General features: G+C 44.3%; 3 protein-coding genes across 8 annotated transcripts; 1 reads left to right on the top strand and 2 right to left on the bottom strand.

Annotated features, from left to right (window-relative positions):
* The first annotated feature begins 253 nt into the window (after positions 1–253).
* Positions 254–6816, top strand: fhl2a (four and a half LIM domains 2a). Of its 4 annotated transcripts, XM_077001883.1 has the most exons (7): positions 3153–3377; positions 3462–3607; positions 3962–4125; positions 4586–4760; positions 5740–5909; positions 6243–6429; positions 6596–6816. In XM_077001883.1, the coding sequence occupies exons 3-7, from the start codon at positions 3970–3972 to the stop codon at positions 6745–6747; spliced, it is 840 nt and encodes a 279-aa protein (XP_076857998.1). In that variant the 5' UTR covers positions 3153–3377; positions 3462–3607; positions 3962–3969; the 3' UTR covers positions 6748–6816. The 4 variants fall into 4 exon arrangements, with proteins under 4 accessions (XP_076857995.1, XP_076857997.1, XP_076857996.1 ...); XM_077001880.1 differs by lacking the exons at positions 3153–3377; positions 3462–3607 and adding an exon at positions 254–413; XM_077001882.1 differs by lacking the exons at positions 3153–3377; positions 3462–3607 and adding an exon at positions 261–413 and having other exon boundaries at positions 3908–4125.
* Positions 6817–7052: 236 nt separating this feature from the next.
* c4h2orf49 (chromosome 4 C2orf49 homolog) lies at positions 7053–12647 on the bottom strand. Of its 2 annotated transcripts, XR_013130338.1 has the most exons (5): positions 12450–12647; positions 11269–11435; positions 10765–11131; positions 8712–8830; positions 7053–8076 (listed from the first exon to the last, which is right to left on the bottom strand). XR_013130338.1 is itself a non-coding variant. In XM_077001884.1 (4 exons), the coding sequence occupies exons 1-4, from the start codon at positions 12630–12632 to the stop codon at positions 8777–8779; spliced, it is 771 nt and encodes a 256-aa protein (XP_076857999.1). In that variant the 5' UTR covers positions 12633–12647; the 3' UTR covers positions 7053–8776. The 2 variants fall into 2 exon arrangements, 1 of the variants encoding a protein (XP_076857999.1); XM_077001884.1 differs by having other exon boundaries at positions 7053–8830.
* Positions 12648–12727: 80 nt separating this feature from the next.
* On the bottom strand, positions 12728–18715 carry gpr45 (G protein-coupled receptor 45). 2 transcript variants are annotated; one of them, XM_077001879.1, is made up of 3 exons: positions 17574–18715; positions 15832–15959; positions 12728–15561 (listed from the first exon to the last, which is right to left on the bottom strand). In XM_077001879.1, the coding sequence occupies exon 3, from the start codon at positions 15472–15474 to the stop codon at positions 14344–14346; it is 1131 nt and encodes a 376-aa protein (XP_076857994.1). In that variant the 5' UTR covers positions 15475–15561; positions 15832–15959; positions 17574–18715; the 3' UTR covers positions 12728–14343. The 2 variants fall into 2 exon arrangements, with proteins under 2 accessions (XP_076857994.1, XP_076857992.1); XM_077001877.1 differs by having other exon boundaries at positions 18341–18715.
* Positions 18716–27070: the final 8355 nt, after the last annotated feature.

Genomic DNA, 27070 nt, shown 5'->3' with positions numbered 1-27070 from the left:
AACAATCACTCTTTACACACGGAACATAGCTGACATGATTCATTTACATCAGGACAGTATACATTAAGGACAGGTATATTTATAAGCATCAACTTTATACAACAGAACACCTATACTACGCTACAAACGAAGACCCTTAAAAGGCCAGAGAACTGGTGTGTGTGTGTGTGTGTGTGTGTGTGTGTGTGCATGCAAGTGGGCTTTATCTTTGGTGCTGCTGCATGGTATTTATAGCTCATCTAGATAAAGGGTGCCTGTTCATCCAGTACCACCTCAATTAGCCACCCCGCGAGTAGAGTCGTCCAATCAGGAGGGTCTAGAGCTGCTCCCCAGAGCACCCCTGCTCAGTCCGACCAGACTCACCCCAGAGACAGGCTGCTCTAGCGCAGAGGTGAGGACCACTGCTCACACAGGTAAGCTGCCAACACCATCACTCACACCGTAATCGCTATTTTATACATGAGAGAGCAATTCTGTACTGCCTCACATGCAAATCAGCAATAAGCAGACTTAAACACAAGAGCGAATTCACTGAAAAGATTATACCATATTATAATGATAATCTGAATCCAAAACATGCAAGATTGCTTCAGATTTTCATACAGCCATAATTTTGCATGATACTGAAATCTGAAGTTCGAAAAATCCCTCTCCTCATTACAGCCTGTGTCTTACTCATCACTTCCCTCTCATGTTCAGACAGGTAATCAAATTTACACAAGAAAGAAACACACATGCACACACGTACATGTATCATACATGGGTATTTTATGTCTCGTAAGGCTAACTAAAAGCATCTGGGTAGTCGACCTGTTGTCTTCCGCATTGTTTTTGGAATGCCACAATGTTCATTCCAAAAAATTAAAGTGGTTAAAGAAGCCGGAGAGTTTTGGGACACTGCAGCCACAGCACAGTCCACTGATATTTTTTCTAGACTAAATTCATTCTTTCATGAGGTCAAATTGCATTTGGCATACACTGAACATAAGATTACTTGTTTATGTTGAATTTTTGAGTGTATCAGAAAGTCAGGGAGGGGTCAAGAGCATTGTTTGAAAGGCAGGGAGGGGTTGGGTTAAGGATAAACAGAATATGCATGTATATGTGCATGTTGGATTAAGGGGTGGGGTTAAGGATAAAGAGAATAAATATGCATATGTGCATGCTCAGTTAAGGGGCGAGGTTAAGGATACAGCATTAAGCATTCATGCACATGGCGAGATGTACTCTAGTAGTTTTGAGATGCACAATCACAGTGGCCTGTTACATTGTTAACAGGCAGACATTCCCATTGGTATGTGACACCATATACTTTACATGATGACTCTCAGCTATGGTATAGACAATAAATAGGCCCACAACTGGAGGGTGTATATTTTTGTTCATACTCTCTTTGCATACAGATAGTGAAGAGGAGAGAGTATGTGTGGGGTTTGGGTGAGAACGCAGGTTTAATCTCGGGGGTTTACTGTCCACCTGTCTTCTTGAGGTTTTGTTTTTCTCTGGCCACTGAAGGCTTTTTAGCATGCAGGCCAGCTTGACTGTTTGGTGAGTGGCGCTGTGTGAAGTGTCTCAGTGGTCACAGAGCAGCTAAACATAGCCAGAGAGAGAGAGAGAGAGAGAGAGAGAAGGAGAAAAGGAGAGAAAGGTAACAGACGACGAGACGGTGCCCGAGAGGAACTGGTGTCAGGAGCACAGTCCCTATTAGAGCAGCCAGACCCAGGGAGACTAGCCTGGATGTCAGCAGGATGAACGCAGCCCTGAACGCAGAGTTCCTGGAGAAAATATCTCCTGGAGTATATTACAGAGGGTAAATACATTAAATAACCATCAAATTATACACTTTGATCGTTTGTTCTCCAGCAATAAATCAACCATGATTTTGTTATACTGAAAACCACGAGACAGGAGTCAGGGCTCATGAGCTGTAGGTCACTGTGCTGTCTGGGTCGAAGGTGAACAGAGATACAACAACCAACAGTCTGAGTTTCCATGCACACCGATAACCTGTGATCCCTTTATCGGTGACAACTGATGCCCAAAGTCAGCACCACATTACAGATGATGATAAAAACAGACCACCATTTCATCCTAACAGCAGCTGCAAAACGTCATCTTGCACTGATACTCGTCAGCTGGTTAATCTGTTTTATTTGGGGAAGCAGACAAAGCTTTATTTAATCCTGTGGAGTGAACGAGAGAGGAGCTGGCCTGGGAAATCACAGATCTGGAGCAATGCAAAGCATAAAATGACTATGGAGGAGAGAAAACAAACAGCGTATTTTAATTGGACATTTTAGGTAGTCATGGATACCATACGTGGATCATAACTGACAAAATTGAAACCATGGCAGCAGTGTGCAATGGCCACACAATAGGTGGGTTCAGCAGACAGAGCCACATGATAGGTGGGTTCAGCAGACAGAGCCACATGATAGGTGGGTTCAGCAGACAGAGCCACATGATAGGTGGGTTCAGTATACAGACACCTGATGCAAAACAAACGGCTTAGTGGCTGAGCATCTGAGCCACATACAGGCCTCTGTAATTCCACCCGCCAGCCTCTTGTGTGTGTGTGTGTGTGTGTGTGTGTGTGTATGTGTGTGTGTGTAGACAGGTCACAGAGCATGCAGGAGTGTGTGCTATTCTGATCGAATAGAGAATTGTGAAACACACAAATGGAAAAAACAGCAAAATCTTTCCAGAACGTGGACAAACACTTTGGACGAAGTACTGCAAAAGAAAGACAAAACAAGACAAACAGGAAGGAGTGAGAGAGAAAGTGAAAGGAGGAGGAGGGGGGGTGGCAGTGAGACTGAATGAGAGAAGAAATTTAGAGAGGGAGGTTAAGCAAGAGTGCTTCTCCACGGGTCTGCGGCATTTGCTGCCTTATATGGTAAAACTGTGGATGGGCATCTGGTAGAGGAGACGTGCGTGAGGCGCGAGACTTCAGTCAGCCACGCTCCGTGAGCGAAAGCAGGGGCCCGAGGAGCATGCACACACCGCAGGACGCACGGCGGGACCCGCGGCAGGACGGTCGGGACAGCTGAGGTGGCACTGGGCACTGCGCTCATGGGCGGAGCTTAAGGGCAGAAGGGCTAGACGCCGTCCGGACCAGGACAGCCGCAGCTGTGAGTAGACGTTAATCCAGAATGCCGGCACAGTCCTGTCATTCCGCAGGAATCAGCCTCGGTAATCTCTCTCTCTCCGGCTCTGTGGCCGCCCGCCGTCTCTGGGAACTTTTGGGAGAGTGTTTGACAGCATCTTTAACACAGCGTGAGGTCACATTTTGGATTTGTCCAGGGCCACACAGGTTTCTTTAGCGCTTCAGCAGGCCTTGTGTCTCATGTGGATCATGTAAAAAAGACATTAAACAGGTACATAAAATTGTCACATCCACTCATCTGATTCAGTGCTAAAATTAGACTCACACACATGATCTATCTTCTCCTTGTTGACAGCTGGAGGTTATGAACTGCTGGCGATGGTGATGATAGCGTGGTCCAGGGACACACGGCTTGGTCCACTGTTTTACCGGGGCGCTTTGTAGCGATACAGGACTGGTTCTCCTGTGCTGTGGAGTTTGACTGATAGACAGACGGAACTGGTGCGCTGCTGAGAGCATGTCTGGCTAACAGTCTGGCACTACCGCACACACCTGATGACCACACAAAGCTGACACTGAATTGCTCTACCTCAACTTTTTACTTGACAGCATCCAGAACCACACCCACACATGCTACATATCAACTATGTTGCCATTTCATGAGTATGTAGCATTTGCAAAAGTCACATGACAGGGCTGATCCAACGTGAGAAGAAAACTGAGTAGTGTACTATTGTGTCGTGCTATTTAGTAAGCCAGCCTGCTGTTTGGGACGCAGCCCTCCTGTTACTTCTCCAACAGTTCAGTCCACACTTCACTCGACCCTTGAGACACACAGTGCCCCCTGTTGCGCAGGAGGAAGGATGACAGAGCGATACGACTGCCACTACTGTAAGGAGTCTCTGTTCGGGAAGAAGTATGTCCTGCGTGAGGAGAACCCGTACTGCGTGAAGTGCTATGAGAGTCTGTACTCCAACACCTGTGAGGACTGCAAAAAGCCAATTGGCTGTAACAGCAGGGTAAGGCGGGGCCTGAACACACACAGCCCCAATCACACGATAATAACGTTTCGATCTTACACGAACGCTGAGTGTTACATGCAGCACACATAGACTACACTGCCCTAGACTGGTCAGACATGATGACATGGACACAGTTACATAGGCAGTCTTAGGAAACATGTAAAAATGTATTAGTGACTATATAAATAAAGCGGGATATACTGGCCACTGTGCTCCAGTGGTGTGTTCTGGCGAGGGACAGAAGAACAGTCTGGTTATGATGTTTGAGGGGGGGGCCAAAGAAAGCCACGCGGCCGAGCGCACACACGTACCCGCTCGATACTGTAAACAAGCATGGCACGTTTGAGTCATGACACTAACACTTCTGAATCATTTCCCCATAGTCTTAAACCTCGTTAACATGGAGACTGCAGCGTCTGTAGTTTGAGTGTGTTTGTCTCTGGCCCCGTGACTGCAGGACCTGTCCTACAAGGATCGTCACTGGCATGAGGACTGTTTCCACTGCTCCCAGTGTCAGCGCTCCCTGGTGGACAAACCGTTCTCCACCAAAGATGAGCAGCTGCTGTGTACGGAGTGCTACTCCAACATGTACTCCTCCAAGTGCCACGAGTGCAAGAAGACCATCATGCCTGGTGAGACAGCATGGGACTCACACACACACACACACGACCCCCTGTCTAACCTCGCTTTTGTTTAAATACCCCTCCTTTCCATAAATGACAGACGCTCCCTCATTGAGGCCGTAAAACAAAAACAAACAACAATCATTCATCCGCAGCTACAGCTCCTTCAGAGAAGATGAATTACTCTGCAGTTCTGTAACACAGCCTAGCTCTTACAGTTGAGTGGGGACTGTTCAGACGTAGACGTACAACAAATAAAACCGTACTCCCAGCACTTGAAATATTGGACATTAGCAACAAATCCTAACTCGGCTAAAACCATTCCAAAATAAAGTAACATCCAATCTCTGACACAATAACTATTACAAAAAATATAGATTTCAAAGACCTGAAGACAATTTCGGGTAAAGTGGACTATTACTAGCAGATGTGAGCAAAATCTCGCAGTAATCGCATATGAAAGAACACAATATGAAAGAACGTGTAGATTGTATTTTTGGAGCTGTTTTAGGCATCTTAATATCATCAATCTGCAATCTCTCCCTGTCCTGGGATGAACACTCCAAGTGTAGCAACAGGAAAGACCAGAAACCCAAGCCAGCCTTCTCTCTCTCTCTCTTTAATAATGCATCTCTGTCCTGTGTGTGTTTACACAGCGGTAGCCGGATTTTTCTATGTTTTTTTAGTGCTTTATTCTGGACTGTCTGAGTCAGGGAGGCTCAGGACATGAGGGGAATGTGATTTGGTCGGGTGCCTTAGCAGTGCTCTCCAGAACTCATATTTCATTTCCATGCTGTTGTGTATTAAGCACTGCCTCAGGGTCACACCGGAGGACGACTGCGCCAAGTATCTACTTAGCCAAGGCTGCTCTTTCATGAAATATACACACGAAAACTATGTTTAATGCATGACATTAAGCTATAGTTTGCCCTCCGCCCCCTCTGCATTCGGTGACACTTTGGTGCGGCGCTTTTCCGCGTTTCTCCAGGCTCCAGGAAGATGGAACACAAGGGAAACAGCTGGCACGAGACCTGCTTCACCTGCCAACGCTGCCAGCAGCCCATCGGCACCAAGAGCTTCATCCCCAAGGAGAGCAGCAACTTCTGCGTGGCCTGCTATGAGAAGCAGTTCGCCATGCAGTGTGTTCACTGCAAGAAGGTAGCGGCTGCTTGGAAACCACTTAGATTCATTCACTGGGAGTTCGGCACCCGTGTACACGCCTGTTCATGGGTAACCTGAACGCAGGGCATTCTGGGAACACCTCAAGAGGGCAGTTTAGAGAGGGTTTCTCACTTAGTCAGATAACTGGAGTCCAATGTGTGTGAAAGGGAGAGACGTAGAACACACTTCTGTAGGATCATCACTTAATCATAACAGTGACAGACTGAACAGAAGTTTATAGTTTCAAATGTGGGGCAGCTGGTGTTAGCAGGTAAGCGTGTTAAACACCACGCGGGCATCATCCCGTCCTGCTCTGGTTCCTCTGCCCAGCCCATCACCACCGGGGGTGTGACCTACCACGACCAGCCCTGGCATAAGGACTGCTTCCTGTGCACTGGCTGTAAGCAGCAGCTGTCTGGCCAGCGTTTCACGTCTCGTGACGACTTCCCCTACTGCCTGAGCTGCTTCTGCAACCTGTATGCCAAGAAGTGCGCCTCATGTACAACCCCCATCAGCGGTACGCATGCACCCGCTCCACCCGCACCCGCATCCACCCGCTCCACCCAGCCTACAGGCAACCCAGAGAAAACCAGCCAGTCCCTACAGCCATGCACTTTCACACACCCACACACACGCACACAGTGGTGAGCTGTGGTCTCCTCACTCATACCTGTGCTCCACAGGCCTCGGGGGGAGCAAGTACATCTCCTTTGAGGAGCGTCAGTGGCACAACGACTGCTTCAACTGTAAGAAGTGTTCCGTGTCTCTGGTGGGCCGTGGCTTCCTCACCGAGAGAGACGACATCCTGTGTCCCGAGTGTGGCAAAGACATCTAAGACCGGGAATTCGGCCTCAACAGACACAACCGCACGACATGGCAACACGAACAAAAAAACGATAACGCTGGATAATATATACACATACACACACACACACTTATTATAACATAATAGCCAATGAACAGCACATTCAAACATACTCTCTATTAATAGCTAGAGTAGTTGAAAATGACACACATTTTATCTCCACAAATATTTATTTTCTCTATAGCATGAGTAATGAGAGCATACTGATTAGATGGATACTTACACAATAATTATGTGAAAATTAACTTTAAGAAAAATTATTTTACGAAACATGGTGCAGTGTATTTAAGTGTTAACCTATTTAAAATTAATGACTCAATGCTCACCAAAATGTTCAGTTAAATTAATTTAAAGCACTGTTCTTGGCTTCCCTGTCAGTGGATTTGCTAAGACACAACACATCGCAACTAACAGAAAACAAATAAGTAATATCTGTAAAGACATCCCAGTGCTTGTCTGCACCAAATTATATCAATAAAGCAAATTATTACAATTAAACTGTATATTTTCATTCATTCTATACTGGAAAATCAATGTTACTTCATTTTACAATACACAAGGTTCTCATCAAAAGTTCATATTGCAGCCAGGAAAAAAAAACATAACTGCCCTCTACTAATGAAACCGGGGAAACACCGCCACCTAATGCTCCTGCCTGGTATGGAACAATGAATAGATTAGATGTTTGGAAATACTGCTAAATTTGGTTGAAATGATGGTGAAAACAGGTGCCTCATGGAATAGCAGTAGCAGTTTAGCAGTAGTAATTGTAGTTTGGCACAATGCAACCCATCAAGGTGCTTAGGAAACAACAAAAACTGTAGAAGAGTGAAACCAACAACCATGATGACTAGAAGACATAAATGCCACTTTATTTATCCCACACATTTCACCTCGTAGGCCTTCATCAGAGAGGAAGAGAACTGAGACTGCATTCTTGATTAAATACTCAAAGAACAGGAAGTGTCATCTAAATCAGCCAATTCCAAACAGCTGCAACTTCCATGTCTTAATAGTGTCTTCCTGTCAGAACAAATTAAATGGAGACAAACATAATGGAGCATATGGATCTGAAATGAACAGTTCTTATCGATTACCAACACAAATGAGATTTTTTTTCAAGGCTGTGTGAACACACAAATCAGATTTTTTTCTAATCAGATTTGAGGCACGGCGTTATATGGTCATAGAGCGTACTTGTATCGGATTCATGGCCATGTGATTGAGTGAGTAGTCAGATCGGAGTCCGTGTGGCTTTGCTCCTGTTCTCATTAACTTAAGTGTTGTCGGCATCCAAACCTTTGGAGAACAGAGACAACAGTAGTAAAAACAGAAAAACTGTCCAACTCTCGTCTTCTGGACCAGAACGTATGATGAGATGGACCAGAGCAAAACACAACGCACACATTAGCTACCAGTGTGTTCATTTCACGGCTTTAATTACGTCTCCAAAATATGCCGAAAACATGCTGGTTAAAATTAGAGGATGGATTTGAGTTCTCCATCATGGAGTGTTGCTGGATCCCTTCTCTCCTCATGGAAGAGGAGTAAAATGATAAAATGGTAAAGTGGCAACACTACTATTTGATATTCTATGTGACTACAGTTGAAAATAGAAAATAACCAAGACTCAAGACAGACACACTTCATCACTGGTTTCACACAAACAAATTCTTACACGCTGAAAGGAAGTTTTATTTAAAGTTTAAAAAAACAACACAGAAAACAGATGACCCAAGGGAAGCCAGACCCCTCGTCTTCCACATCCAAAGTCCTGTTTCACACATAGTAATTATGCTCAGGAGAAAGGTCCCGTCACCACTGCAGTCCGGCGGCCCCTCTGAGAGGACGTCCGTTAGCAAGTGCTGCTCCTGTGTGTCCGACTCCAGGAGCGGCTCGTGTCGAGGACCCCATGGGGGAGGCACCACACACACCTTCGGGAAGGGAACGGTCGCCCTGGTAGGGCTGTAGGGCTGCTACAGGGGCGGGGCATCTGACATCATGGCCACGTGACATGCTGGATCTTTTTCTTCATTTCTGGTGACTTGAGCTCCTGTGGCAAGAGGAAAAGATATTTTTGAACGGTGTACACAAAGGCTCTGTTCGAAATAGCCTACTATATACTGGATACTGCATACTGGACTCAGTATATACTGGATACTGCATACTGGTCCTCATAGTAGTATGCAGTACAGTTTCCAGTATGCGACAAAAGCAAAGCACACTGGGGGTCACGTGAACGTAGCATTGCATGATGGGATGCAGTACACCACGAAGATAGCTCTGTTTGCGTACTGGAATATTTTGCGGAAGTAGTAGGTCATCCGGGTATGTTTCGCGTACTGGAAAATGTCATTTTGGTCACATACTGCATACGGCATACTGATTTGGGGCTCGATCAGTATGCCAGTAGTATGTAGTAGGCTATTTTGAACAGAGCCAAAGATGAAAAGATGAAAGATGGATATTTTTTTATATTTAGATTTAAAATTCAAACTCGGCACACTTCAGCACACTGCAGGGACCACGGCATATTTAATGAGAGACCAACCCCATTGTTCAAGTGAATTGGCAGTATTGGGGATCTGCTGCATACTGCCATCTATAGGTGAGGATTAGTGCTGCAGGTCTGGCTAGCTACAGAAATAACCACAGCAGCAAACTGATGGCGTGCAGGAACTGCCTGCAAACTGGGCGAAACCAGCGCTACATATTTATAGTGTTAATTATGATCTCAGCATTAGCTCTACAATACAGACATCACAGAGGGCTACAATATGGAAATTAGTGCTCTAACAAACCATCGATTCAATTCAGCAGTGGACCACCTGCCCAATAACGGATGCTTCAGGCAGTAATAATCTCATCAAATGTTACAGCTTAATAAAATGCTCACTGACAAAAGGTTTTTTTATTTCATCTGCAGTAAGACAAAAATTGAGCCCAATCTCCACATTAAGTTAATTTAATTTCCTCCTGGGAAAAAATAAACACAATGAAAGACAGTAGAAAGCAGAAACAATCCAGTCATGATCTGTGTGGAAATAGGAAATGCAGGCTCCGCCCCCTTAGTGCTGGGGAACACCTGCTCTGCCAGCAACGCTCATTTGCATAAGAAATGGGCAGAGCTTCAAACACTAAAACTATGACCATAAAGTGTGAAAACCTCACAGGTTCTAGATGACTGTTCTGTTATGTGGGTGTTTCAGTCAATCACAGCTTTCATCTGGCCAACAAATTTCGCGTCATTACAATAAGGGCCAATCTTTAACAATACTACACAAAGGCTTCACAATACGTGTCAAACGTCACAAAGCACATCATAATCTCAATGTGTGGCACTATAACTGCAATATGGATTTTTTGTCCACCGTCTCGCACTTAATTAACTGCAGAAGATCTGAGAACGTTGCTACAGCGCACTAGCCTTCTGAACCTCCAACACATCTCACATCTCTCACCATACAGATCAGCACTGACAGGAGCCTGCAGCCAACTTCCTCCACTAGAGACAGCAGCACAGCTAATAAGGTGGTGTTAGAACGTAGTAAATAGTTATAATAGTTAAACACGTTATATCATGAGAAGAAACCTGTGTCTGATGCATTCTATGCAGTCCAAATAGAAAACTATTAGTGTTTTAATGTGAATATGCCATTCACCTATAAAATACTGTCACTTTCAAGGGCAGATTGAAAATCTTATATGTCAAAAATGATCATGCCAGCAAAGTTTTGGAAACATTCAATAACCAATTAAGTTTCCACATTTTTGTCAATTGTGATTTTCACCCCAATCGTAATTTGTCCTGCACACATGCCCAGAGCAGTAGTGTAACGATAATCTCTGTTTCCATACATCTTTTATCGTATGATCACTGGGCTACAACACCCATGCAGTGGGGACCATGAGTGTAACAGGTCTGCACAGAGGTACAGCAGCACAAGAGAATCACATCAAACCCCTGCGAGCTCTGTCTGTACTCACAGGGCTGCCGGGCGCCTCCGTGGGTCCTGGAGCTTCACGCTTCAGCTTTGAGCTCACGCTGCCGGAGGTTCCTGAGGAGATGCTGAGGTTCCCGTTACCTGTAGGACTCTTCGGACTGGCCCCCGAGGGTGGAGCAGGGGCCTGGGTGGAGGACGCCAAAGACGGGGAGGGAGAGCAGTTCGTGGAGGACCCTGAAAGTTTACGTATGGGGTTGGTGAGATCGATGGCGGAAGGCGGCGGCTTTAGGCGATCCGTGAGTGGCGGCGTGGGGTGATCGTGGTCTTTCTTTAGCTTAACGCCACCCGTCCTGGTGGAGCTGCCGTCAAACTCGATCAGAGGCCTCTTCCTGTTGCCATCTGCACTTGATCTGTCGGGAGTGGAAGAAGAAACGCAGTGTTTAGTAGCAACACAGGAATGGCCTCTGCAGCACTGCATGGGCAGAAAACTGTCAAGAACCAGAATACTGAGAGAAATAAGCCGGTCCCGCTCCACCGCCCTGCTCACCTTGGCCCACTGCTCGATCTCTGTCGTACTTTCGTATTCTCCATTCGCTTCCCCCACCTAGTGTTGGGGAGCTCTCGTTGTGGTAGAGGAATAACGTGCCGTATATATAAATCTGTAAGCTGGTCAGGGTCTTCCTCATCATCATCATCATCTGTTCTTATCTTCCTCTGAAAAATGAATTCAGCACTTAGTAATTAAAAACATATCCTTTGAGCAAAATATACTTTGTCATGAAGTTAACAAGCTGCAACGCAAGCTTCTAAGGGTAAAACCTGGTTGGAAATAAGTTAATCGACTGTCGGCTATAAGGCATAAAGAATAAGTCAATATCCACTGTCAGCTCTTTAGACATATTAGCATACTGTGAAATTATGGCAATGTTATCTAGCTTGTGTTTGTTTAGCTACACAAAGTAGCCTCGATTTCCAGGTGATTAATGAGGGAATCCTCCTTCTACGTGAATGCTGGTGTTACGCCAGAATCTGTGACTGTCAAATTCAGTGACCGCAGACTGCTGTCACACGTTCTGTCTGTGTGGTCCAGGAAAGGCATGAAGAGCATTTACACAAACAATTCATACTGCATGTCCAAGCTTGTGATAGCTGGACAATAGCTGCTCCATTTTGGGAAAAGAGGCAACGTCTGTCAGTAGTCCTAACCATCCTAGGCATTCAACGTTTTTATTTTCATTCTTTCTACGTTACGTGAAATTAAAGTTAATCTTCAAAAATGATTATCCATGTCTGCATGCATGAGGTACGCATCATTAGATTGACCCAATCTTTTAGGCTTACATTAACTTCTCTACTGCATTAAATGATTGAACACCCATCAGAGTATGTCAACACTGGATCTGATCTCTCCACAACACACAGCAGAAATGTGCAGGAACTGTCACAGAATTCGGTGTAACACCGGTCATTTTGTCCTACTGACATACAGAACAGCTAGATAAACGTTACTGGCTGTAGTATAACCAGCTGTTAGTTAACGACACTCATACTCGTGTCAAACAATCCGCTTGGGGAAATAAATTAAGGCGTCGAATCGTTGAGGCCGTTAAAAATAAACCAGCGAACTGAATGTCCTGTGGCTAGCCAAGATAGCTGGTTAGCTAGCTAGCGCTTCGGCCGCTTGACAAAACTGGCTACCTACAGGGAAAACGAAACTTTTTAGCTGACCTCGTGCAACAAGAGCTTGATAAAATCTCGAGACAGAAGTTCAGGATGAAGCATCAGGTCGGTTTCAACCACATTTGCATCAGCTCGCTTTGATTTCGCGTCTCGTCTACTCCTGTAGGACGCCATCTTTCTCTTCTCACTTCCGCCAAACACGGAAGTGCGACACATTTTCAGATACGACATATTGCTATTGGTAACACGCCTCCGTGCGGCTCGGAAGAAAGTGATACTCTAAAAAGAGATGTTCTCACTTTAGACAAACGAGTAAACAAAAATAGTTCAATTCAAGCAGATTTCACATTTTGTATTTATTGGAGATTCTGAAAGGAAGAGTCATCCAAAGGTAAAAGGCATGTTGATAACACACATTCAGTGCTGCACATAAATAATGACACCTATGAGACTCTGATGAAATGTCAACCAATACATCACTTAGTCAGTAACTAGATTACCTTTCAATTATGTTTAAGGGATACTGGAATTTCCATGACATTACAATTTCATTACATTTCTATCATTTGGCAGACAATGTTATACAGAGCAGCTTACGGTTTTGTCAGACGATGTGTGTACTTACTGAAAATCAGATTGATACAAGCCGTACAAAAGGCGTTTTCTTAAGACAGGTTAAAAAATGATTTCACAGATTTATCAGATGTTACCCCAGTTATTTTTCCTACCTTGTCATCTTCTTTGTCTATTTCAATGTTGCCATTTAGTTCAGAGTTTACGAGTGAATAAGGTGAGGAAAAGAGGAGTGAACATCATCTAGTTGTTTTTCTTTTTTATGAAAGAAAGAGAACACATTCTTTATATGGAAACTGGATTGCTTTCAGATGCAATCTTCACACATTTATATCACCCAAGGATGCAATTCTCTTCTGCTAACAATACACTTGAGAAACCAGTCGTGCCCCTGCCAAAGACGACATCTGAGTGAAACATTCAGTTCCTTCACAAGTCTTCTTAGGCCAGTAGTTAACACGGAGACAGAGACAAGCTGCACAGAGACATCAGACAAGTTGCGAAAACAAAATAACACTGTTGGGAATGTTCACATACATGTGCTGTGTGCATACATCTGTTTTAGTTTGTCTCTGTTAAGACTGGGACCATCGGCTTATTTAATCCAGTTAACCACAGAGTTCAATGGCACTATATCAGCTTTAAAAAAGGGTATTTTAAAAACAAATATTTTCTATTCACTAATATAACCAACAGCTTGCAGTCAAGTGCTGTATTTGTCTGGTTATATAACAGGAAATGTCCAGAAAGAATTATTTGGCTTAGAAATATCTGCCTGTATTGGAGAACAGTGCGAAATGTCATGTCATGTCATGAAATATGAATATTTGCTGTGTGTCATTTCCTGATCTGAAACAGATGGATATTCTTGCCAGTAGTTCTGGCTATTGCTGCTTCCGTCAGTAATTCACTATTTCAAATTCACAGTCACTGTTTAAACTACACAGACTACACATCCTGATTAATAACTGTAAATGTAAATGTGCCACATTTTGTCAAATGTGATTTTTTACACCACAATCGAAATTTGTCCTCCGCTTTTAACCCATCTGTGCAATTAGAACACACACACACTAGTGATTACTAGGGGGCTGTGGATCACACGTGCCCAGAGCGGTGGGCAACCCTAGCCCGGCGCCCGGGGAGCAGTTGGGGTTAGGTGCCTTGCTCAAGGGCACCTCAGTCATGGCCTCAGGTCTGGAAATCGAACCCACGACCCTCCGGTCACAAGACCAGTTCCCTACCACCAGGCCATGACTGCCCAGCTCAGAGCCCAGCATATCTGCAAAGCACAGAGCAACTGCCAAATGTGTCATTAGGCAGATTAATAAATTATGACAGATTGGACATCCATGTATATACACATATCCTAAACTGAAGACTGAGTCTCACTGCCACACACGTAAATATTGCTGGGCCTTATGCGTCTATGACTACGACCCGGAACCTTAGGACAGAACCTGCACGTCTTGGGCATGAAGTCCAAACAGGCCTCCCGAAACTTGCGGATCCTCCAGCAGTAGATGATGGGGTTGAAAACAGCCTTCAGGTAGCTGAGCCATAGTGTCCCCACGCTCACAGGGTAAAAGGCCGGGCTGAAGCAGAACTGGCGGCTGAAGACAGCCAGCAAGCTCACCACGGTGTGGGGCAGCCAGCACACCGAAAAGCCCACAAACAGAATGAGGATGGTGGTGAAGGCCCTGGTCTTGAAGCTCATGTCCACGTTGACCTGCAGCGGACGCTGCAGGCCCGTCAGCCCCAGCTTGTTGGTGCGATCGGGTCCGGTGCTGCCTTCGGCGGCGTGGTTGTGGATGCGCAGTGCGTTCCTCCGCACCGTGTTCAGGATGCACACGTAGGAGTACAGCATGACACTAAAAGGCACAAAGAACACAGCCACAGCTAGCAGTACCGCGTAGCCCCGGTCTGCCAGAGAGTCACTGTATCCCAGAATGCACTGGGGAGCCCGATCTACCAGCCTGGCTGTCCTCCAGCCCAACAGGGACGGGAGGGACACGCAGAAAGACAACGCCCAGGATGCGGCGATCAGAACTTTGGCCCGATGGGGTGTGAGCTTGTCCTGCCTCTGTACGATGATGAGAAAGCGGTCCACGCTGATGATCAGCAGAATGGACACACCTTCCAAGACGAACAGCCAGTACAGCATGACCGAGGCGCGGCAGAAACCCAGCCCGAAGCTCCAGTCCGTGGTCGCCACAGTGACAGCCGTGAAAGGCATGCACAGCAAGGACAGCATGATGTCAGAGAAGGCCAGCGTGGCCAGGAGCAGGTTGATGGCTGATCTCATCGCCGGCTTCTGGTAGACTATCAGACACACGATGGCGTTGCCCAGAAAACCAATTGTGATCATGAAGATCATGACAGCAGCTAATGTCACCCTGAGCACGGCGGGCATGAGACTGCCCTCAACCTCCTGAAGCTCCACCTCCAACGGCTCCAGCAGGCCACACCCTTCCAGTGTGCTAGCATTACACACAGACATGGCAACTCCAATATCAGTCCACGCTTCTAACCCTCTACCATGGTGATCTTAGCAGGCAAGCCTGTGTTTCCTTTATGCTGAAACAACCTAAAAACAAGAGTGTGTAAGCAAGAGTGTGTTAAGATGTTTCATTAGTAAATAATATTTGATCTGGTAAATAATTTGCAGCTATCATGTCACCCAATAATGAACATTTAAATGTAACTTATCTTACAATTTCTGCATTTGTAACAACAATGCGTTCTACATGCACATAAACACTGGGAACGATAATCAGGAGCATAATATCCCAAACAGATAAACAGGGTCCTGATTTCACATTTTTACATGCAAGACAAATGTTCAAAGTACACTCACCCACTGGATGTTCCAGTTGCCATGGTTACCGAAGTTTGTGGTTTGCTGGGGACAGTTTGCATGTTTAATACTGCAGAGAAGTTCATCAGAACCCTTCTTGATTCGTGTGTGTGTCATTATCCCACAGCCTGTAAAACACACACGTGCAAAGCACATTTTGATTTATTTTTTTATCCTTGTCTGTGGCAACAGTCTTTTTATGGTTTTCAGCTGCGGTGAAATCAGACACAGGAAGTTAGCCTCTCACAGTGGAGTATGAAGAATATTCACTATTCTTTCATCAGACTCTCACACAGAAGGCAGTCAATATGAATTATATTCTCCACAGTGGCACAATCTCATAATTTCAGAGGTTGCAGTGAAATTTGCTATGGTGAAAATGGCTTTGGGGCTTTAAAATATGGCAAAGACACCGTCAGGAACTCCCATGTACTCCCTCTTGAATCTCTACACTCTGTTCACTCTCTACACTCTTTACTTTCAACACTATTCACTCTTCACTTCCAACACTCTGTTCACTCTCTGCAATCTCTTCTGGGGACCTTGTGAGGCAGCAAAATCCTCCATACACCACTACCTTAGCAACTAGGCTAGGAGTCCCATAGCAACAGCACAGTATCTTCTGCCAGGGTGAACGTGACTAAGTGCACCTCGCATGGCAACCATGACCTGTCATAAACAATCACTTCAATGCAAAGTTTGCCCTTAACATGGTTATTCGCTAGAATACTGGGAGGCAAGTCACTCCTCATTAACTGTTGGTGAAAAAGAAAAACCTCAGCAGAGGGATCCTCCCCAAACATGTGCCTTATGTGTATTTTTGGAAACAGGTGTTTTTCATTCAGTGAACTGGTCTGCTGGTTGGACGACCGTGTTGCAGTGTTTCCCAACCAAAGCACAGAATTTACCCTTCCAAATGACGACTTGTTTGAAGAAACGGTTTGTATGAGTGTCTGCTCGATACAGCCTCCAGACGGCCAGATGCCCCTGTGCCAGTGATTACACAGCTCGAGAGCTCTCCAGACACACGTCAAGGGTGCTGATTAGCATAATGCATACATACATCCATCTAGAAACAGGAATAATTATCTGTACTACCCTATTAAAATTTGCACACACCTATACATGCACTGATGTTGGAGCACCCCGATACACACCCATACTCACAATGTTCGTACAACACCCCAACACACACACTTCCCCACTGAGGTACGTTGCATTAATACACACACATGCACACACACACACACACGCACAAAAGCAGTCATAAACAACCTCATATCAGTTTTCATCATGCCTAATCTCTTTTCATAGGTCCACAGATTTTTACATGATCTAAAAGAAGAAACTGGCTTCAAGTGTGTTTACTTGTCAATAGGACACGCATGAGAACCCAGTCACCCTGCCACTCATCTACAGTTTACAGATGTTAGAAGTTCACCATCGGAGTTCTTACATTCTTACACCTTTGAGGAGCTAACCAATGTGTAGCTTTATTACGCCTCAAACCCTTCATAACATGTAAGGTTTTCTACACACACACACACACACACACACACACACACACACACACACACACACACACACACACTCTCTCTCTCTCTCTCTCTCTCTCTCTCGAACATCAGGATCCACTTAGACATCATTCAACAGGCCACTTGAATATTTGCTTCATCACATTATGAGCTTGTTACCAAGATACCAGAGGCACTTTTGACTGCATGACTGAAGTGACCAATCACCCGGCTCTGTGGAGAGGAAAGGCGGAACATGAGATCCAGCTGCAGTTTCACGGCTTCTCGTTGGACGTCATTTCAGGCAGGTATCCTTCTCATTGGATGTCATTTCAGGCAGGGATCCTTCTGCAGGTTGATGGTGCTCACACACTCACCCATGGGGTGGAGCTCATGTTTGTGCTCCATCTGGTGATCCTGCTCTCATTTCCTTCACTGACGACCGATGATATATTTAAATGTTTTAAAAAAGAGCATGGCAGAATATGGTGTACCATAAACACTTGAGTTGCCCATCATACTGGAGCTGTCGTGTGAGAACAGTAAGAGAGCAGTGTTAAGTCTCTATCTTCTACACAGCTTCCTTTCTACATAAGAAGATCTCTCGAGTTCTCTCCTTCTGTAAACCGTTGCAAAGGGCTTCTGGGGGCAACACAGCAACACAACTTGCTCAAGAGAGAGGACACATTACGGTGACTAGATCATTATTAGTAAAAAGCAACATGACTCATTAAAGATGCAATGACAAGTGGTTCCCCATCAGAACGTCGGTAATTAGGCCAAATGACAGCATCCCAATTAAGAAAATCTCGTAAAACAGTCTTCCAGTGAAATTGTGCGATCTTGGCCATGCATCATTAAATTATATTTTTGAGTCGTATGCGTAACCAACACACAGCACGCCACAAAATCAATTGCAGGAATCACGGTTTGTGTTCATCTGCCTCATACTTCAACACATTTAACGCTATGCAAAGAAATGAAGCACCCGTTACCTCTTTTGTCAGCGGAGTGAGAAACGTACACACCGTCGCCTGTACGACAGACTCCTGCCACTTCAAATCCAGTACAAAGCCGAAAAGTCGTCCTCCATCTCTGTGAGATCGATCTCACTCATACTGCGACAGTTCATGTAGCATATAACAGCGAGATTGTAAGAGCACCTCTCGTTCCTGCTGTTAGCTGCAGATAGACACACGTGCCGTCCTTAAAGATGAAAGTCCCTAAATGATCTTTTTAAGCGCAAATGGGGGAAACGCGCAATGTCCAAAGAGCTCGCATTACGCCTGTCAGGATTCACTGGGTTATGAATGGGACAAATTCAGACATTGATTGCTGCAAATAATAAATGCGTGTCTTATGCAGCAAGGTTTACCCAAACATGGGTAAATGACTGTCACGGATTTATGGCATTATGGAAACGGACAGTTCCATTGGCCCTCCTTAGGATGGCCGTTACCTGGGCAACCATTGATCTCCTATCGATCTGATGTGTCAATAACAGGGCACTCTGTACTTCCTATGAAGAAACACTGTAACTTACTAACTGTGACCAAATAGCACAAGTCATTTACATTTATTATGGAGTTTAGCTGACGCTCGTATCCAGAAGGACTTATAAAAGTACTTCAGCGAGCTGGGTTGTAGTAAGGCTACCCTACACTGACCCTTAACCGAGGCACTGCCAGACCAAGTCAGTGTTAATGAGATACAATTCGGGATTAATTACTAAATAAGACAGATCACGCGCAAAAATCTCACAAGTGACTTTCAAAGAGCGGAGCCTCGAGTCGGTTAGCGCGAGTCTCTGCTGAACGACCAGTATACATTCATGGTACCAACTGGGTTTGAGGACGGAGATGAGTCTTAAGATTTGTCCTCCATGAATCCGTAAGGATGGTAAATCAAGTAGGACTGTATTTATACTCGAGGTATTGGGTTTTGACCAGTGTCATCAAGTAGGACCATTCAGGTCCAATTTTATCCTTGCATTAAACTAGTTTTAGATCTATACAGCCGGACAGCGTTGTGAACGGAACATTTACTAACATTGAAACATTTAGGATCGTGGATTGACGTGTGTCCACACACATGCACCATCAAACTCTGATTCAGAAATCTGCTTGCTGCTTTCATAGGTTTCATGTGTGCGTTACACGTTTGCATACCGCTGGTAGAGGATCGGCCGTCATTAAACGTGTTTAACAGGTGTGTTGTGTAGTTATGGTGCCACCTGCTGTTTGTCGCGACAGTCTTCCTGGGTGACGGTGAGCACGTCTTTACGTCGGATTTCGAAAATCTGAGCAGTCCCATAAACAGAACTGGCGTGTAAGGAGGAAGAAGGAAGTCAGGACGATTCTAAACATTTTTCAGACTATTAGGTTTTGTGGCCTAACGTGGCATGTTTTCATGAGGCCTTCTGTTGCTGCATGCAGCAAAACCCTCTCTGGTGTGAACATCATACATACAACAGCAATTACGGACAGAGAGAGGGGCAAGATGCATCAGATTTGGGGTAAAATTCATTTTGAATTTTTGCATTTCTGAACCTTTGATTACTATGCGTATTGTCGTGCCATTCCATTTATATCCAGTAGAGGGCGATGTTGTCAAAGAATAGAATAGCCTTACTCTAAATGACACTCGGGGGTGTCAGACCACAAAATCAGGCTTGTGATCCTAGAATGTTGTTGGTCAGAGACCTTTGGGAATGTCTTAAAGCAGTACACAGGGTTCATGCATTGTTTCTCTAGCATCATTTGGACCAATGTTCGAAAGTGTCCGCAAGGTAGCCTTGCAAAACTATCTACCTCAGCAAAGTGTTTAAACCAAGTGTTTCCAGTTACGATCGAAGCGAAAGGCCACGAATGAAATATTATTTCTTGAAGCACAGTAAAGGTACGGTGCTTGTATGCAAACTGATCCGTGTGGGATAATGGCCCAGGGCGAGGTGGCACACAGCTTTGCATAAACTGGCACCGACGCTCCTGTGTGCATCGAGCGCCGTGCAACACTTGCTATAAGACTCGAATATGTAGATATGATGATCATGTCGGGAGACAGTGAGACAGAACAGAGGAATCATCTCCCTGGCTGGTCATCCTCGGATGTTTGCTCCAATTCCGTCTCACTGACGTACCTCTGATCCCCATCTCTCTCTCTTTTTTTTAAATAAGTCCCAATCTTTTATACTGGCTAGTTACAGGTGGAGCACGATCGATATTGCAGTGGATACAATATATGCAATTTTAATTTTGGACCGAGATTAAATGAAAGACTAGGATTATAAATCCCTGGAGTGTCATACCAGGATTGTTGACATGTACTAGAAATAACAACCTCATGAGAGTGTCTCTTAAACAGTTCAGTGCCTGTGAAATGACTGCAGTTCGCAAAGTTAAAGAGGAATAGTTCTTAGAATGCACCTTACTACAACGAATGAGTTTCCACCAGAGTAAACCCAGTCAAACAAAACGAAATTCTATCAAGATCAACTTTCAATCGGTTTTCAGAAATTATAACTTTATTTGGATAAATACATGTTCACAGTACAACAGTAGAATTAAATCCATGACTATCTGGATAATTGCCCCTAGGTGTCTGTTGCATTCTTCTTTAAATGCCTTACCTATAAACTAAAAAGCATTGTGATCTACCTGGCTTCCTCTAAACCAGTCTCAGCAGGGTATTACACTCCCATAGGATTTACCCAGGAGATTGTTGGACCTATTTAGGAGGGAGGAATAGTGTTACACACGCACAGTTATGCCACTATCGCACACATACTGCAGGCCCAGGTGACTGAAGAGCCCTAAAATGGAAAGAGTGGTGTAAAAAAAGAACAGGTCAGACTTTTAGACTTCACGAGTGCACGTGTTCAGAGTATACAAGTGTGTCCAAACACCAACACGCCATCTACCGCTTTATCGTTACTCTCAGTCTCCACGTTTGCACATTACACTGGAGAAGTGCAAAAAGTGCACAGAGGTCCGGCGCCATTAACCGAGCTGCTGTTGCGTCTTTCTTCATCTGTTGTGCAGTTTTGTTCAGTACACCCCCCTACAGCTGCAGCTGTCCCTACGAAACTCCACCGTGACCAGGCCACTTATCTCCTCCATCCATAGTGGGGCTTAATGGACAGGTGCCCACTCTCCTGCCTGCCTCGCCAGTACTGCCGTGCCCATTACACTGCCTGCTGTTTTAACATTCGGCCTTCTCTCTGCCACCACGCATCTGGCAGAGGCACGCGCAGAGTCAGCTTCGCTTAGGCACGCCCCCTCCTAACGAGTCCATTCATTAGCAGCCGGTGGGTAGAGAGGATAAACGACTCGAGGTAACGAGAAATCGAAACAAATCGGCAGGCCAGATCAATTAGGAGCGATATTTCGGCTCTGTAATTGAATGGTTGATTAAAGGCTGATAAGCGAATGCGTGCTGATTCCTTCATGCTGAGCCTAATTCACCATTCAACAAACACCGTGGCAGCCCAGGTTGAATGTTCTTCCGTCCTGTGTGTTTGTTGGGTTAGACGCGTTACTGACTGCCTTCCACCGAGTTGCATTTTACCAGTGACCACAGGAAAGAAAGCCACTCCTGAAACAGAAACATTTGTATACATAACTTAGATTGTGCTTTTTATGCCCTTAGCATGTTTGAAAGTTTTTATTTCTCCATCATATTTCACATCAATAATGAAAATGAAGTGGCTAAACAGTTGACTTACTTTTTATAATCAGTGACAAGTAACCATAAAGTGGTGAATGAAACACTTCAGTGTGGATGTCATAGGAAAAGATAATGATATTACATCAGACTCACGCGGCCGGGCAAATGAGCAAGCGGAGCACGTGCACGGCCGCCTTTATTGGAGGGGGAGCACGTGCTCATTTGGCTCACGCTTTTATTTGAATAGAAGAAACGACTTAAAATGAATCGAATGCTAGAGGTGAGCTTGTAACTATAATATATTTATATCAAATTCAAACAAAGCATCCACGTGAGTTTAGTGAGGATGTCTGTCTCTTTGGCCCAAGTATATGATTTTGTGATTTAGCAGGTGAACCGAAACGGTGGCAGGAATATATGTGCTATATGTGTCCTATAGCGTCTCCTCCCACTGCATGTTATAACCAGCCTCCATTGTTTAGACCATAAACAACTCCAGTGTGTTGCAGTCGATCCAAATCCCAACGTGTTGGCTGGCTAGAAACGCTAGTGCGGTTGTGTAACTAGTTCGAGGAGACCAATCCCAGTTCTTTTAGCCAGAGTCCAGGACAATTTGATTTTCCTGCAATAGCATGTCATTATGTATGTTATGAATTTGTCCAAGTCCACATACTAATAGCTGCCAGTAAGTAGCTCTCTAGTTCAGCTTGGAGCTTTAGTGTTGGCACCACGGAAATTTCAGTGTCCGCACAAGGTACATTTCTGCAGAAATGATGAGATAGGGACATTTAAAACAAGAAGATGGAGATCTCACAAGCAGACATTGGTTTCTAGCCTGATAATCGCTGAAATTAGTGGTTAATTGTGTTTACTTGAAGGAGATGAAGCCCAGTGTCTGAGGGGGTGTGAAACACTGGTAGAAGTGTCCCAGTCGCTGAAACGTTTTGATTCTTGTTAATGTACTACTCAGAACTACAGGTTTGTTGCGACAGTGTTTTAATGGAAACACAATTTTAACGAACTTTAATTCATGAAAAACAAATTATTTTAATATTTAAAATTGCTTGAAAAAAATCAAAATAAACTTGTATTGAAATCTGATGTATTGTATTTCTTTATTTCTGCAGGATACTTCTTTGGTAAGAATTCTAGAGTCTGCGATGTAAGGTAAAACGTGCCTGAGAAATAAGAAATATTTAACATTTCTATTGCAGTACTATTAGTTGAATAATTATAAAGGATGGCAGACTCTGATTAGCCATGACGGACACAGTACCTTTTGACTAGAGACTCATTCAGTAATGTATTGCTTCCTAAACACTGCAGCTTTTATTGAGTGTGTCAACAGCCAAGAAAGTCTGGTCAACTCTACATTCTCAACCTGTTGCTGATCAGTTTGTGTATCTAGTGCAGCTGTGTGGTAAATGTGATCATTTGCTCTTGGAGACCTTTTTGATACATCCATGATACGTGGGCTGTGCTGTGTGGGTGTTTATAGCAGAAGACACCGCATAAAATGAGCTGCTGTGGAAACATTGGGGGGGGGCTAAAAGAAATTCCATTGGACCTCAGTGACCTCAAATTTGCTTTCATACCAAATCGGATGCCCATGATCTCAGACATGGAATATTGTGGCAAAACAGTGGGGAAAAAAAAGAAATATAGTGTAATCTCAGTCAAGGCACTTGAGTGGTACATGCGTGTGTTCGGAGGTGCCGTGCAGTCCGGACTGAACTCTTAAGCTGTTGATAAATGCAGCTTCTGCTCCGATTCCCCCAGCTTAGTGAACATTATCCACTTTACTGGGCATTGCACTCACTCTTATTTACTTAAAGATGCTGGGGCTGGAGGCATGTATAAATAGATAGTTCTGAACACCACTGTCATGCCTAAATGTGATTTATTCCGTATGGACTCAACTATAAACCCCAGCGTAGACAGCATTGTTGAACGGGTTGAAGGAGGCTGTGATTTAGCCAAGTAGTGCTGGAAATACTGTTTGAAGTCCAGAAGAAGCTTAAAGTTTCATGGAGTCCTCTGGCAAAGACATGCGTGCGTCACCTGAACCCCGGTCATGCAGATCCATGCACCCTCTCCTCGCCCACAAACCTGCAGTTCATCGACTTGATGACTGACTCTCTAAACTGTGTCAGAGAAATCCACCAGCACTGAAAGCAGAGGGCGATGTCTTCAATTCTCACATCGATCGACGTTTGTGAAAGAATGGATTACAGCTGAGAGGCCAGTGGGGTGCAGCGCTAATTAGCATGAAAGCAATGTGTACACAATGCATCTTACAGCAGGAATGTGCACATTGCAAATTATCCACCATTGTCTTCTGTCCAGTTATATGACACTGACATAATGACAGTGACACGTGTGGCACCAATGATCTTGTACCGATGTGGAGGTAGTACTGACCTGCTTCACAATGCATGGAGGGCAAGGGGGTGAAACTGTTGGGGTAAGAGGGTGAGAACCGTTTAGTCATCAACACACTTCAACTGGACTCTATTTCTCAGCAGGCCCAATCACGTTAATCAGTGTTTGTTTCCTGTGGCGCTCAAAGCCCGGTCTTGCAATGTGGCAATAATTAACAGCACACACAGGACCCCACTGGTATGAATATGCCAAATGACTTTGTATACACACCAGTGTGTGTATGGGTGTGTTTGTTAGTCATGAGTGCGCTTTACATTATGTTTTTGTTTATCCATATGTGTGGGGACATTTTAGAGCCACACTTGAGCGTGCGTGTATATGTAGAGATGCATTTTTCAGCAAGTATACTATATATCTGCACATGTTATTTTGTCCTTCTCAGAGATTTTATTGCAGGGCATTGATTCATACTTTAATGACTGAGTCTAAATAACAGGATTAGCACATGATGCACAATAACCATCCAGTGTTCATCACTTCTGCACAAGGTTTGTAGAACAATTACCAGCAATTAAACCACCGCCAGTTATTCAAAGAGATAATTATGTCCTTGGTGTATTGCACCAATTAACTACTTTTATTTCAGCCTCCAAACTCTCTGCTTTGCAGTGTGTGTGTCGTTTGGAAAAGCTTGAACAACAGGAATTCCTGCACTTAGCCTTTTAAAATGCAGATAAGTACATGGGATTATGACAGCAGAGAAACTGAAAAGTATCCTCTTATTTGTTAAAGGTTTTTGTTGATTTTGTTACAGTGCCATTTTGTTGTTGTCTAATTACGATAATTATGTTGTCTCAGGAAAAATAAAGGCATCAATGAAGTGATATTTTCAGTCTGGCACCCTAATGGAATCCTTCATTTTACGAAGAAAGTTAAAGAGCACCCTGGCATATTTTGAGTCCATTTTGTCTGTGGGTCAGTATTGTATTACAGAATATCAGTAAGTTAAAGTTATGATGTAATTCGAATTTCATAATCAGGTTTTATGCTTTTTCTTGCTGTTTTTCAGTAGGGGAGGAGCTTGCCACTTCGCCTGAGAGGAAATGTAAACCTCTCCCAAATGTAAGTGCTGAGAACCAATGACCGTGCCTCCAGTGATCTCAGCCAAAGATCTGACCTTTGTCCTAACAAACACCAAAGGGATTTCACTAAAACAAACATGCAAGCATTTCAGTGTTTGTTTCCGATGGTTTATGGATTGACCCAAGACACTGTAAGCCCATGTTTGACACCGTAACATTTTTATTGCAACATTTTTTATCACACATCAGGAATTTTATTTTACGAGAGTATTTCCTTTTGCCATAAGCAAGAGTAGAGTCCATGTGTTTCACTAGACATGTGATACAAATGCATACCCATTTCTTTTTTCTGAGGGCCTCGAGGGTATAATGGCTAACTCCAAATACCTGTGTCCAATTGTAAGTAATCTATTAAACCACAGAGCCCACAGACTCTTTCTGCATCCAGTCCGCTAGTTAATGTGATGGCAACAGTAAAGGCAGAAAAGCCTTTCACCTCCTGTTCTTTACTTATCTGTTCCCCTCTCTCTCTCTCTCTCTCTCTCTCTCTCTCTCCCTCCCTCCCCCTCCCTCCCTCATATGTATAACACATGCACATGTATGTGCATTTTGGCCTGTAGAATCCACTTGAGTTCAAAGCCCAGCCATAACGAGAATCTGAAATTAAATATTTTAAAATAGAAGCCTGAAGCGGTGAGGTTATGCGCGTGGTCTTCACAGGTTTGTGTGTGTGTGTGTGTGTGTGTGTGTGTGTGTGTGTGTGTGTGTGTGTGTGTGTGTGTGTGTGTAGAATGAGTTGGCTGCTAAGGGTCTTGTGTGTGAGTTGTCCCCCTCTCCCTGCACTGGTGCGTTTGGCCCTCAGCTCCCAAACTCTAGGCAGGCTCTGACACACTGTCACCTTGGCAACTGCTGCCGGGGTGAGGTGCCTGCTGGGCCAGCTGACCTGTCCGGGCCCTGTGCCATGTGCTCGGGGCAGGTGTGTGACAGAGGTCCCCTGGCCACTGAGAGAGTCAGCTTCACCAGCCCCGCTAGCCTGTCCCTATACACACACATATACGCACACTGACTAATACAAATGAAACGGGGAAAAATGGCAAAGTTGCAAACATAACACCACCCTTGTAGACAAATACATTTCATAAAAATCCACTCCCTTCTAATGTGACATTACTGTGTTGTTGACGGTCATAGTTAGAAATTCCAGGGATATTAAGATGTAGACCTAATTTTAAAAAATTGTATATTAAGTTAATTTATTTTATATTATATTTTTATTATTATTTAGTTTCGTTTTCTTTTTATATTACAGGAACTACTGCCTATATAGACTACACACAAAGCCTTTGTTAATACAGATCAATAAATACTCATTTTCTTTAGGAAATGCGATTTCAAACACAGCACCAATAAGTCTATACCCAGATTCCACACATTTTAAAAGGAAACCTTCGCTTATGACCAAAAGATGGCGCTAAATAAATAAGTGCAGTAACTTTACATACTTTCAGCAATTATATAATCCATTATAAAATACATTTCCATATGATAAAGTAGTTTGCACTAGAATATTTTAGATTTAGTAGCTTTTGTACCTTA

This window comes from Brachyhypopomus gauderio, chromosome 4, assembly GCF_052324685.1.
Source record: "Brachyhypopomus gauderio isolate BG-103 chromosome 4, BGAUD_0.2, whole genome shotgun sequence".
Classification (NCBI taxonomy): domain Eukaryota; kingdom Metazoa; phylum Chordata; class Actinopteri; order Gymnotiformes; family Hypopomidae; genus Brachyhypopomus; species Brachyhypopomus gauderio.
This window is presented reverse-complemented; position numbering and strand designations above follow the sequence as displayed.